At 39.9% G+C, this 13517-nt stretch overlaps 1 protein-coding gene across 10 annotated transcripts in view; it reads right to left on the bottom strand.

Moving 5' to 3' along the window:
* Klhdc1 (kelch domain containing 1) overlaps window positions 1–13517 on the bottom strand; it is a 41861-nt gene that overhangs the window by 14069 nt on the left and 14275 nt on the right. For 9 of the 10 annotated variants that reach the window (XR_011373068.1, XR_011373074.1, XM_070027695.1 and 6 more), the window contains exons 5-10: window positions 11255–11333; window positions 10131–10214; window positions 5103–5186; window positions 4594–4652; window positions 3289–3401; window positions 250–322 (exon numbers count right to left, since the gene is read on the bottom strand). Coding sequence is in view for 8 of the 10 variants with exons in the window: in XM_070027695.1 (XP_069883796.1) it covers window positions 250–322; window positions 3289–3401; window positions 4594–4652; window positions 5103–5186; window positions 10131–10214; window positions 11255–11333 (492 nt within the window). In the remaining 2 variants the exon portion in view is untranslated. The remainder of the gene's footprint in view (window positions 1–249; window positions 323–3288; window positions 3402–4593; window positions 4653–5102; window positions 5187–10130; window positions 10215–11254; window positions 11334–13517) is intronic. The other variant, XM_070027648.1, reaches the window with a different exon arrangement.

Below are 13517 nucleotides of genomic sequence, written 5' to 3'. Positions count from 1 at the left end.
CATATTTAGCAGTCACGATTATTCATTTATCTAAATGAAAAACATGTTCAAATAAGCAAATAAGGGAGAAAACGATAATTTCTAACAATTAGCTATAAGCAAAATTATTTAGATAACATAAAGTTTATTTGAAAGGTTATCTTTCCTGATGCTTTATAATTTCAATGACAAATACTATAAATTCTGTGCTATATTTTTTAATATTCAAAATTCTTAACTATCTTATCACTTGTCAAATTCTCAGCTTACCTAGGTCTTGTGTTAGGTAAATGTATAAGTGGTTTCCAACAATTTGTTAAGACATTATAAATCCATCCATCACCTGCAACATTATGACAAGTTCAGAAATTAACATTAGTTGTCTGGGATATAATTTTAATTTTCAAGGTTATTGTGTTATATTTATATAATTATATTGTGTGTATGTAATTTTTTTCATAAACATTTTCAAACATATATAAAAGCAGAATGAGCCATATATCCCAGACTCAACAACTATCAAGGTTTTGGGACAGAAATGTAGCTCAACAGTACAGCATGCACCTAACACACAGCTCTAGGTTCAATTCCAAGCATTAAAAAAAAGACAGTGACTTTGCCATATGTACTGAAATCATCTCTTTGTGTTGTTCTTGTTGCTGAGTTATTAAGTCAAATCCTAGATTTTATATCATTTCCACATACACACTTGAGTATGCGTTGTTCAACAAAATGGACACCTCTGTTACATAACCACGTTGCCATTATCACAGTCAACACAGCTAAAATATTTTTTTGTATTCACATGATTAAATCTTAAGCTGAATCTATGAGAGAGGAAACCAAGTAGACTAAGGCCATTAAATTCCCAGAGGCCAATGACCAAAAAATAAGAATTTAAAACACTAGATTTCATGAAGTTATGGTATTAAACATTCAGTGAAATGTATACATGCTAGTTTTTTCTTTTTTTTTTTTTCCTTTTTGTTGGTCGTAGGGTTTGAACTCTGGGCTTGGGTGCTGTCCCTCAGCTCTTCAGCTCAAGGGGAGCATGCTACCGCTTGAGCCACAGCATCACTTCTGGTTTTCTAGTGGTTTATTGGAGATAGAAGTCTCACGGACTTTCCTGCCCAGGCTGGCTTTGAACAGCGATCCTCAGATCTCAGCCTCCGGAGTAGCTACGATTATAGGCGTGAGCCACCAGTGCCTGGGGCTCATGCTAGTTTTCTTAGATTCAAATTTCTTCTACCTAAAATCCTCACAAATTTGGAAAGAATAATAATCTACACAATACCTGATATCCCTAACTAGGAAATGTTTTATTTTTTCCAACCAGCTTCTGGATTTTGATGGCCAGCAGACTTCCAAATGTACTTTCAATGCTAAATGAATTTTAAAATTAATACAATTTTATTTTATTTATTTACACTAAGGACCTTGTTCTTGATGGCTGCTTTCCACTTAAACCCATCTCTGGTTTTTTGTTTTTTGTTTTCTTCTAGTCTTGGGGCCTGAACTCAGGGCCTGGGCACTATCCTTGAGCTTCTTTTGCTCAAAGCTAACACTCTACCATTTGAGCCACTTTTGGCTTTTTCTGTTTATGTGGTACTGAGAATGTATGCTAGGCAAGCACTCTACCACTAAGCTACATACATTCCCAGCCCCTGCTTTTTTTTTTTTTTAAATTGTTGTTGTTATCTTAGAGATGGGATCTAGTGAAGTTTCCTGCCTCGGCTGGATTTGCACTATGATCCACCAGATCTTAGCCACTGAATAAGTTAGGAATATAGGGGCTGGGAAGGTGGCTCAGTGGTAGAGCGATTGCCTTGCATGCATGAGGCCCTGGGTTCGATTCCTCAGCACCACATAAGTAAAAAGAAAAAAGCTGGAAGTGGCGCTGTGGCTCAAGTGGTAGAGCGCTAGCCTTGAGCTGAAGAGCTGAGGGACAGCGCCCAGGCCCAGAGTTCAGGCCCCACGACCGCACCCAAAAAAAAAAAAAAAGTTAGGAATATAGATGAGAGCCTCAATAAAAATAAATAGTTATCTCTAGGTTCTATATGAAATTATATAAATGGTTTTTAATGATATATAAAGTTTCTTAATAAAAACATCTCTAGTTATGGAAAATATCTGAGTTAAGAAAATACAATACATAGGATTGAAAGTGGGTCTAGAGCTGGTGCAAGCTGAGCAAGCAAGCCTAGCAAACACAATGCCCTAAGTTCAAACCCTGTTACTAGCAAAAAAGAAAGAAGGGGGAAAAAAGACAATATCTCAAATCAAGAAGTACCTTAATGCCATAGTTTTACTGTTGAAAGTATAACTGCATTACAAAACACATAGCTATTGGGATTAGCAGCAACAGGAGTTACAGAAGTTTGCTTATAGATTTGGGGAAAAAAGGAGAAGAAACTGTCCTTCTCACCTTATACTTCAAGAGCTCCTAGGCAAGGCTGGTCTTCTAATCCACATTCTAACATTCTAGCCTACAGTACAAGCATCTGGATCAAAACTCAGAACACAGAATCACAGAATATGACAGTGGAAAGGGGCTTTAATTTAGCTAGGTTCATAATATTTCCTTTCCTCTTTGTTTTTTTGTTTTTTGGGTCCGGTCATGGGGCCTGAACTCTGGGCCTGGGCACTGTCCCTCAGCTCTTCAGCTCAAAGCTAGCGCTCTACCACTTGAGCCACAGCGCCACTTCCGGCTTTTTTCTTTTTGCTTATGTGGTGCTGAGGAATCGAACCCAGGGCCTCTGGCATGCAAGGCATGCGCTCTACCTCTAAGCCACCTTCCCAGCCCTTCCTTTCCTCTATACTTTGGAAACTGAATACAAAAGCAAAGAGGTTTCCACCTTTCTGTTTTTCTTCTTTCTTTCTTTCTTTCTTTCTTTCTTTCTTTCTTTCTTTCTTTCTTTCTTTCTTTCTTTCTTTCTTTCTTTCTTTCTTTCTTTCTTTCTCATTCTCTCTCTCTCCCTCTCATATGCAAGCAGAGTTGAAGACAAAGGGAGAAAAAGATATTTACTATACATATGAAATACAATGAAGAAAAAAATGAGAAAACTTTTTTTTTTGGGGGGGGGTCCGGTCGTGGGGACTGAACTCTGAGTCTGGACGCTGTCCCTCTGCTCTTCACCTCAAGGATAGCACTCTACCACTTGAGCCACAACACCACTTTCAGCTTTTTTTTCCTGCTTATGTGGTGCTGAGGAATAGAACCCAGGGCCTCATGCATGCAGGGCAAGAGCTCTACCACTGAGCCACCTTCCCCAGCCCACGAGACAACATTGTATGGCAAACTTTACTTACTTAATGGAATATTATCTGCACTTAGTCCACCAAATAGGAAAAGCTTATCATCAGCTATTGGTGTTAAAGTATGCCATGACCGATGTTTTGGGCTTTCTCCATTAATAGAAATCCTGTGAAAAAGGCAAAAATTAAAATCTAAGTACTATATTAGACAAATAAAAGACATCTGGTCATCCCAGATCTTTTTTTTTCTTTTTTCTTTTCTTTTTAGACAGGGTCTTATGTATCTTAGGCTAGCCTCAAACTCATGATGCTTCTGAGGGTTTGAGTGCTAGGAGTACAGCATATGGGAAAAAATTGTTCTTACAACGTTAAGAGGAATTAATTTTACTAATCCTATGTATATGGGGGGAATGTTTAAAAATATTCTTAAATTCTGAAATTAATTTAAGCAATTTATTTTCATTTAATGTCAGGTTCACTTGAACAAAGAATACAAATGGAAAATAAAAGCATTTCTCAGTTTATTAATAATGTGTACTGGCATCATTCCTGTTGGTTAAACGGTATTCTTCCCCAGTTTTTCAACATAATTATTTTCATGCCCATTACTATTTTTTACTGTTGTTATATGTTTCAGTTTTTGTTTTTAGCTGATTTCTTCAAAGATATTTTAAGTTTTTTAAAAAATTTTCTGTCTACTGGTAGAAGTGCCTAAAGAATTTCAGTATTTTCAAGTTTCACATAGCTTTATATGTTTATAAAAATAAACTCCATTGAGCCGGGCGCTGGTGGCTCACGCCTATAATCCTAGCTACTCAGGAGGCTGAGATCTGAGGATCGCGGTTCAAAGCCAGCCCGGGCAAGAAAGACCGTGAGACTCCTATCTCCAATAAACCACCAGAAAACCAGAAGTGGCGCTGTAGCTCAAGTGGTAGAGCACTCACCTTGAGCTGAAGAGCTGAGGGACAACGCCCAGGCCCAGAGTTCAAGCCCCATGACCGACAAAAAATAAATAAATAAATAAATAATAAAAAAAATAAACTCCATTGAGTCACTTTCAGTTACTTTTACTGAGTAAATATTACTATTAGCAATTGAGAGGCTGGGGAAAGATGATCATGAGTTCAAGGTCAGCCTGGGCTACACAGCAAGACAGCCTCAAAAATAAACAAAAATGAGGAGGTTAAGAAAAAATAGTATAGAGAGGGTAAATTTGATTGGAAAAACTCTTCAAATATTTTATTCCTTGCTTAGACTATAATCTGAAAAAAATACTCTCTCAATCATAGGAAATGAAATTGGGATTACAAGGACACATACACACAGCTATAGATTATAAAACATTGATTTCAAACTTACTTTCCAGACCAAATCCAGGTATCTAAGTTGAGATAATGCAAGTCATTCATCCTCGTTTGCTAAAATAAAAGTGTGTTAATTTGACAGTGTTTTTACATCATTTATGGGCTCAAATGTTAGTTTTTAAATAAGTTCAGATTAAAAATATACTATTCTCTATTCTACCTACCATTAGAAGTTTGAATACTGGGAATAATTAAGCATTAAAATTAACACAGAGCTCTGAAATTATGTGTCAAAGTGGAAAAAAATAAGTTTAAAGTAACATGGTTTAGATGATAAGAAAATAGTTTTTCCTGCTCTTTTACAGAAGTGAAGGTTTCTCTTCATTAGCATATGATACATAATCATCTGTAATTGTTTGCATATGGTCTGGTTTGGAAATAAGATAACTAAGTTACTATTAAGTTTCTAGATTATTAGAATGTTCAACTGTTCCACAAAATCATAAGATAAATTTTTATAAGAAGTATCATTTAAAAAATGCTATTTCTATTGAAAACACTAACCAAAACACGTCCACCAAAGATATAACCCTTATTTCCAAGAACTGCACACGTATGCGCTGCTCGTGGCTGTGGTGGAACTCCACCCTGCAAGTAGAGATCAAAACAGAGTGCAGACTTGAAACATCAATAATAGTCACATTTATATGCTCAGTATGAGAAATGCCTGAGAACTAAGTTGCCATTACTTAGGTAATTCAATTAAAACCATAAGGAAAAGTTCATCCTAAAGGATAATTATGGAAAAATAACTACTCTTAATAAAACTTATTCACCCTAATTTTTACCTTTAAAAATGTTTTAGGGATTGTATTAACAAAATAAAATTTCATAACTATAAACTTAAAATATAGGGATTTTAAAAATCAAATAAAAACTATATTTTTCACACATGTACACAAACACACAACTAATATTAGGAGTGACAGTATAGGATGTGATGAACTCAGAAACTCTAAAATATTAATTATGATCCTCAAATTAACAAAAACACGTTTACTGTTGGTTTAGGTCAAACAGTATTTTATCTCTTCTTAAAACTTTTTTTTCAATACTGTGGTTTGAATTCAGTGTCTCAAACTTGCTATGAAGGCTCTCTACTATTTGAGCCACAACCCTAGCTTTTTTTCCTAAAACTCTTAACATTAAAAAATATTTTTCTATAGTTTATTTCAATACATAGAGCAGATATTTTCTCTTCTGTAAAGTTTTGAGTTGTTAAGAAAAGAAAATAGGGGTGGATGGATGAATAAGATTTGGAAGACCCAGGCGGGCACCAGTGGCTCATACCTGTAATCCTAGCTACTCAGAAACCTGGGATCTGAGCATCCCTGATGGAGCCCGCCCAGAAAGGAAAATCTGTGAACCTCTTATCTCCAATTTAAAATAAAACCAAAAAGCCAGAAGTGGGTCTGTGGCTCAAGTGGAAGAATGCTAGTCTTGAGCACAAAAGTGTGGGGGCAATGCCCAGGTCCTGAGTTCAAGCCCCAGTATCAGCGGGCCAGACATACACACACAAAGGGGTAAGCAAATGCAGCAGTGGAACTCAGTAGACACTGTGTTGAAATTGAACTATACAACATGGGCAGGGACAGGAGGGGAAAACTGGGAGAAAGAGAAGGAAATGGTGATGTTGTCCAAGAAATGTACTTATAACTTGACTTATGAAGCAGTAACAGTAACCCCTCTGTACATCACCTTTACACACACACACACACATACACACACACACACACACACACACACACACACACACACACACACACACACACACACACACACACACACACACACACACACACACACAATTTCTTTTGCCAATCCTGGGTCTTGAACTCAGGGCCTAGGCTGTGTCCCTGAGCTTATTTTGCTCAATGCCAGCAGGCGAGTGCTCTACCACAGCACCAGTTCCAGCCTTTTCTGATTAGTTTATTGGAGATTAAATGTCTCATACTTTTTTGCTCGGGCTGTCTTCAAATCATGATCCTCAGATCTCAGCCTCCTGAGTAGCTAGGATTACAGATATGAGCCACTGGCACCTGGCATAATAACATTTTTTTATTTTTACTAAAAAAAGGTAGGGAGAGCTAGGAATGTGGCTTAGTGGTAGAGAGCTTAATTAGCATGCAGCCCTGGGTTCTATTCCTCAATACCACATAAATAGAAAAAGCCAGAAGTGGTGCTGTGGTTCAAGTGGTAGAGTGCTAGACCTGAGCAAAAGAAGCTCAGGGATAGTACCCAGGCCCTGAGTTCAAGCCCCAGGACTGGCAAAAAAAAAAAAAAAAAAAAAAGAGTGTGGGGGGGAGCCGGGTGCCGGTGGCTCATTCCTGTAATCCTAGCTACTCAGGAGGCTGAGATCTGAGGATCACGGTTCAAAGCCAGCCCTGGCAGGAAAGTCCATGAGACTCTTTTTTTTTTTTTTTTTCCCCGGTCGTGGGGCTTGAACTCTGGGCCTGGGCGCTGTCCCTCAGCTCTTCAGCTCAAGGCAAGCGCTCTACCACTTGAGCTACAGCGCCACTTCCTGAGCCACCAGCGCCTGGCTCCATGAGACTCTTATCTCCAATAAACCACCAGAAAACCGGAAATGGCGCTGTGGCTCAAGTGGTAGAGTGCTAGCCTTGAGCTGAAGAGCTGAGGGACAGCACCCAGGCCCAGAGTTCAAGCCCCACGACTGACCAAAAAAAAAAAAAAAAAGCGGGGGCAGGGGTTGAAGAAAAAGTTATAGTGGTTATAGCTCAGTGTAGAGTATGTGTGCAAGAACAACAGAAAGGAGGCAATCAAGGAAGAACAAAAGGTTTGAGAGAAGAGCTATCCATTTACTCTTGATGGATGCCTTTATGAATATATTTTGTTCCAAGTTTTGAAAGAACTTAACATTTTCAGCTCACTGGCTACTGACTAGTCATAGAAAATTTAAGCTCTACATCTAATATTATAATTTCCTAGACTTTTCAGGCTTACTTGAATAACTGTTTAGATCAACTTGCTAAGAAATAATTTCCATTTTTCTTGTGTAGTAATAAGTGAGAAAGAATTATTGAAGAGTTTTGGTTCTTAGTTATTTCATCAACAAAATTTTTACTATTCCTTTATCATAGCAGCTTCAGACTTCTGCCTACTTTCTAAGGAAACAGAGCATTAAAAGCCTTGAAAGAGATGTAAAGTGGGCTTGGGAATGTGGCTTAGTGGTAGAGTGCTTGCTTAGCATGCATCAAACCCTGGGTTTGATTTCTCAGTACCACATAAACCGGAAACACCAGAAGTGGTGCTGTGGCTCAAGTGGTAGAGTGCTAGTCTTAAGCTAAAGAAGTTCAGGGTCAGTGCCCAGGCCTTGAGTTCAAGCCCCAGGACTGAAAAATAAAAAAATCTAAGGTTGGTTTCAATAGAATCAGTCTCAGTATTTCTCTCCACCTACCTGCTGACATGAAATTATCTTAATAGAGGCAAAAATCCTTTTATATCACTAATAAAATTCAAATGGTGATTCAAGGTTAATCTAATTTACAAATATAAATAATGAATGCTTCTAAAATTAGAAATGGGGTTGAGACCAAAAAACACTGGACACTTGAAATTCACTGATCAGAAAACCAAACACTTAACATTTATAAAAAAATTTCCTGGGGCTAGGAAGGTGGCTCAGTGGTAGAGCACTTGCCTTGCAGGTATGAGGCCCTGGGTTCCATTCCTGAGCACCACATAAGCAAAAAGAAAAAGCCGGAAGTGGCGCTGTGGCTCAAGTGGTAGAGCGCTAGCCTTGAGCTGAAGAGCTGAGGGACAGCGCTCAGGCCCCACGACCGGACCCAAAAAATAAAAAAATTTCCTATCATTTCCATCAATAGAAGTCATAAATGCCTGTTAATAGACAATGTTCATTTTAGTGATTTTTTTCTTTTGGTTGAACTAAGAATAGAACTCAGGGCTTTTGTTTTGTTTTGTTTTTGACGGTCATGGCGCCTGGACTCTGGGCCTCGGCGCTGTCCCTCAGCTCTTCAGCTCAAGTCGAGCGCTCTACCACTTGAGCCAGTGTCATTTCTGATTTTTTCTGTTTATGTGGTGCTGAGGTATGGAACCCAGGGCCTCATGCACACAAGGCAAGCACTCTATCACTGAGCCACCTTCCCAGACCATAGAACTCAGGGCTTTAAACTTATTAGACAAGCTCTCTGCACCTTGACTCATACCACTAGCCTGACAATATTAGTTATCTCTGCTTAGCACTCCTTGCTATTCAGTTCTGGTGATCTTATCACTTATAATACCCTGTTCCTCCTTGGGCGAGCAAGTAACTCAAGACTGGCTAGTCACCCTCCCAGCAATATGGGGGCTATAAAGAATTTTTAAAAGCCCAATTAAAGGCAGAATTCTCTTCCAAGATTAACGTATCGATATTGACAATGTATAATAGAAAGAACTGCTGTGTATAAGGGCCCTATATTCCTTCATAAAAGGTAGTAGATGGCATGGAGCAAGCACACAAAGAGAAGTAGCAAATAGTACTTCAACAGAAATAGAAAATGTAATGGTGGTGTGGAGTAATATGGTTCAGTTCCTGGGGTGCTGTTCCTGGTGGCTCTTTCATTGTGTGAGCCACTCCAAATTGCTTGAATTAATTGGAATTTCTTTGGGTCACTTGAAAATGGAAGCATATGGAACAGATATATTTGTCATGCTGTAACTGCATATGTTATGATTTCATGCATATGATTTCATGGGCATTAGGCTGGGAATGGTGTTCAGTCTTAAGTGTTTAAGTAGCATGGGAGAGACCTTAGTGGGCAGAGAAAAAATAAAGACACACAAACAAACATAAATTTTATTATCAAAGGACTTTTTGTGGGGGGAGTAATGGGGCTTGAACTCAGGGCCTGGGTGCTATCCTTGAGCTTTTGTATGTACAAAGCTAGTACTCTACCACTTGGAGCCACAGCTAAACTTTTAGTTTTCGAGTGGTTAATTGAACATAAAATTCTCACAGACTTTCTTGCTTGGGTTGACTTCAAACCACAATCCTCAGATCTCTCAGTAGCTAGGATTACAGATGTGAGCCACCAGTACTTGGATATCAAGACTTTTAAATTTTTTGTATGTGCTAATACTGGGACTTCAACTCCAAGTGTCATGTTCTCACTTGGATTTTCACTCAAGTAGAACACTCTATCACTTGAGCCAATAAAAAGGATTTTTAAAAATAGATTTTATTAAATTGGGCACTATACTTGTGGATAAAGAATGATGATGGCTTCTCATTACCTTGCTCATGTATTTGTAACCCCTCTGTACATATTTTTACAATGAAAAAAAAGAATGATGATGGCACTCTTTAAAAGATTTTTTTTTCCTAGAGAATCCTATCTGACCTGGAGAAAAATATGATTTTTAAAAAATGGTATTGGTAATAGCACCCAAAAAGAACTACTCTGAATGTGATTACAAAAACAATTACTAAAATCTAAATAACTTAGTAATAAAATAGATTTTAAAATATCAATGAATATATGAGTATAAAGGTAACCTTTGTATAACACATACTTTAATTTCTGGCTGAAACCATGTCTGTGTCTTTGTGTCAAATACATGGACATCATTATGCCATCCCCAGAACATCTGTTCTTCCTAAAACAGAAAAATTAAGAATATTTAACAGTGCTATGTTTATATTATTCATTACAGTTGTCATATATTGTGGCAAATATTAATAGACACCTTACAAAAATAGACTGCCCCACAAGGTATGGTCCCAGGACTAGCAGCCTCACTGGGCAAATTCTTATAGCATTGCTTGCAGTGAACTGTAAGTATACTAATTAAGCCGGGCATGGGTGGCTCATGCCTGTAATCCTAGCTACTCAGGAGGCTGAGATCTGAGTATCACAGTTCAAAGCCAGCCCAGGCAGGAAATTCTGTGAGACTTTTATCTCCAATAAATCACTTAGAAAACCAGAAGTGGCACTGTGGCTCAAGTGGTAGAGTGCTTGCCTTGAGCTGAAGAGCGCAGGGACAGCACCCAAGCCCAGAGTTCAAGCCCCACAACCGACAAAAAAAAAAAAAACAACCTTTTTTTTTTCTGAAGTGTCAAGTATGGCAAACTGGTAGCTCTTCAAAACTGAGAAAGTAGCAGGGTGCTGGTGGCTCATACCTATAATCCTAGCTACTCAGGAGGCTGAGCTCTGAGGATTATGGTTTAAAGCCACCCTCGGAAGGAAAACCCCTGAGACTCTTTTCTCCAATTAACCACCAGAAAACCTGCAAGTGGCAGAGCACTAGCCTTGAATAGAGAAGCTCAGAGACAGTGCACAGGCCCCCACAACCAAAATAAAATAAAGTTTGAAAAAAAGTACCAGGCATTGGTGGCTCACACACAGAATCCTAGCTAGTCAGAAGGCTGAGGAATGAGGTTCAGAGCCAGCCTGGGCAGGAAAGTCTCTGTGACCCTTATTTCCAATTAAGTATGTAAAAGCTGGTAATGGCACTGTGGTTCAAAGTGGTGAAACTCTAGCTTGAGCACAAAAGCTCAGGGCTACTGCCAGGCTCTGAGTTCAAGCCCCAGGATGGGCAAAGTAAAATAAAGTAATTGAGAAAAATTAGATTTACTATTTCTATGATATAAAGGCTACTGTAAATTAAAGAAAAATGTAGAGTGATTACTTTCTTACCCAAGATGCATCATGAACATCAAAACAGTCTTGAAGTTCATTGTGTCTCCTACATCCATAACCACCAAAATATATTAATCTGAAAAAAAAAACAAAAGAACAGCATTTAGAAACTCTAGTCTGTACATAGAAAATTGAAATATAGCCGGGTGCTGGTGGCTCACGCCTGTAATCTTAGCTATTCAAGAGGCTGAGATCTGAGGATCAGGGTCCCAAGCCAAGGCAAGAAAGTCCATGAGACTCTTTTTTTTTTTTTTTTTGTCGGTCATGGGGCTTGAACTCCAGGCCTGGGCGCTGTCCCTCAGCTCTTCAGCTCAAGGCAAGCGCTCTACCACTTGAGCTACAGCGCCACTTCCAGTTTTCTGGTGGTTTATTGGAGATAGGAGTCTCATGGTCTCTCCTGCCCGGGCTGGCTTTGAACCGCGATCCTCAGATCTCAGCCTCCTGAGTAGCTAGGATTACAGGCGTGAGCCACCAGCGCCCGGCCCATGAGACTCTTATCTCCAATAAACCACCAAAAAACCAGAAGTGGTCCTGTGGCTCAAGTGGTAGAGCACTAGCCTTTAGCTGAAGAGCTGAGGGTCAGCGCTCAGACCCAGAGTTCAAGCCCCACGACTGACCAAAGAGAGAGAGAGAGAGAGAGAGAGAGAGAGAGAGAGAGAGAGAGAGAGAGAGTTAGTTTGAGAGAGAGAGAATTTTAACAGCCATAAGTAGGGTGGCATGACAAATAAGAGTTTTAACAAAACTGGTTATAGGAGTTTAAACCTACTCTAATTCTTTTGCATGGGGAGGGCTCAGGATGTCATCAAAAGCTAGAGGCAAGGGCTGGCTTTGTAGAAGACCATTGGCCTAGCATGTATGAAAACCTAGATCAAATCCTCAATACTGGGGACTGAAAACAAAGCAAAACAACAAAAAACGACGATGGAAGCAGAGAACAGCTAAATTTTCTTTTGGGACAATCTAAGCTTTCAAGTACTAAAGTTTAGAATTCACATAAACATGAACACTTTGAGGTATGCCAAGCCTTTACACCATGTAGAGTGGCTACCCTCCAAAAGCCAGGAGAGGAGCTGTGAGGCTGAAAGTCTCCTAAAGCACAGAAAGCATGAAGTGAGACTGGCCAGTAAAATGAACTTTGTAGTGGCCTAACAAGCTACTAATTGGTTACAAAACACAGAGAAACCTCTGAAGGGAGAGAGGAGGAGAGGGAGGGAAGGAGTGAGGAAGGGAAGGAAGGTAGGAAGGAAGGAAGGAAGGTAGGAAGGGAGGGAGGGAGGGAGGGAGGGAGGGAGGGAAGGAAGGAAGGAAGGGAGGGAGGAAGGAAGGGAGGAAGGAAGGAAGAAAAGGAGAGGAGGGAGGGAGGGAGGGAGGGAGGGAGGGAGGGAGGGAGGGAGGGAGGAAATCTTCTAAATGATACTACTCATTTAGAAACTAGAAAGAGGAAGGGGCTCTGTGGCTTAAAGTAGAAGAGTGCTAGCCTTGAGCAAAAGATCTCAGGGACAACCAGGCCCTGGGTTTAATCCCCACAACTGACAAAAAAAGAAAGAAACAAACAAACAAACAAACTAGAGGAAGTGGAGCTGTGGCTCAAGTGGTAGAGCACTCACCTTGAGCTGAAGAGCCCAGGGACAGCGCCCAAGCCCAGAGTTCAAGCCCCATGACCAACAAAAGAAAAATAAAATTGCATCTAAGAAAGAAACTAGAGGGCTGGGAAGGTGGCTCAGTGGTAGAGCGCTTGCCTTGCATGCATGAGGCCCTGGGTTCGATTCCTCAGCACCACATAAGCAAAAAGAAAAAAGCTGGAAGTGGCACTGTGGCTCAAGTGGTAGAGTGCTAGCCTTGAGCTGAAGAGCTGAGGGACAGGGCCCAGGCCCAGAGTTCAGGCCCACGACTGACAAAAAAAAAAAAAAAAAAAAAGAAAGAAAGAAACTAGAAAGAGAAGAGCACTCTGGGAAGCAATAGTGGAGGCTGGGAGAGGTAGAGGGTGAGCACCAAAGGCTCACTTCTATTAGAAGCTGACTCTTGCCAGGCATCAATGGCTTATGCCTGTAATCCTAGCTATTCAGGAGGCTGAGATCTGAGGATCAAGGTTTGAAGCCAGCCTGGACAGTAAAAACTGTGAGACATTTATCTCCACTAAAACTCCCAAAAAAGCTAAAGTGGTACTGGGGCTCAAGTAGTAGAGTGCTAGCCTTGAGCAAAAAAAGCTCAGAAACAGTGTGTAGGCCTTGAGTTCAAGCCCCAGAACTAGCACCAAAAA

This window comes from Dipodomys merriami, unplaced genomic scaffold (genome assembly GCF_024711535.1).
Source record: "Dipodomys merriami isolate MVZ:Mamm:240054 unplaced genomic scaffold, mDipMer1.0.p SCAF_1, whole genome shotgun sequence".
In the NCBI taxonomy this organism is placed as follows: domain Eukaryota; kingdom Metazoa; phylum Chordata; class Mammalia; order Rodentia; family Heteromyidae; genus Dipodomys; species Dipodomys merriami.
Note: the sequence above shows the minus strand (reverse complement) of the source record. Positions and strands in the feature narration are given on the sequence as shown.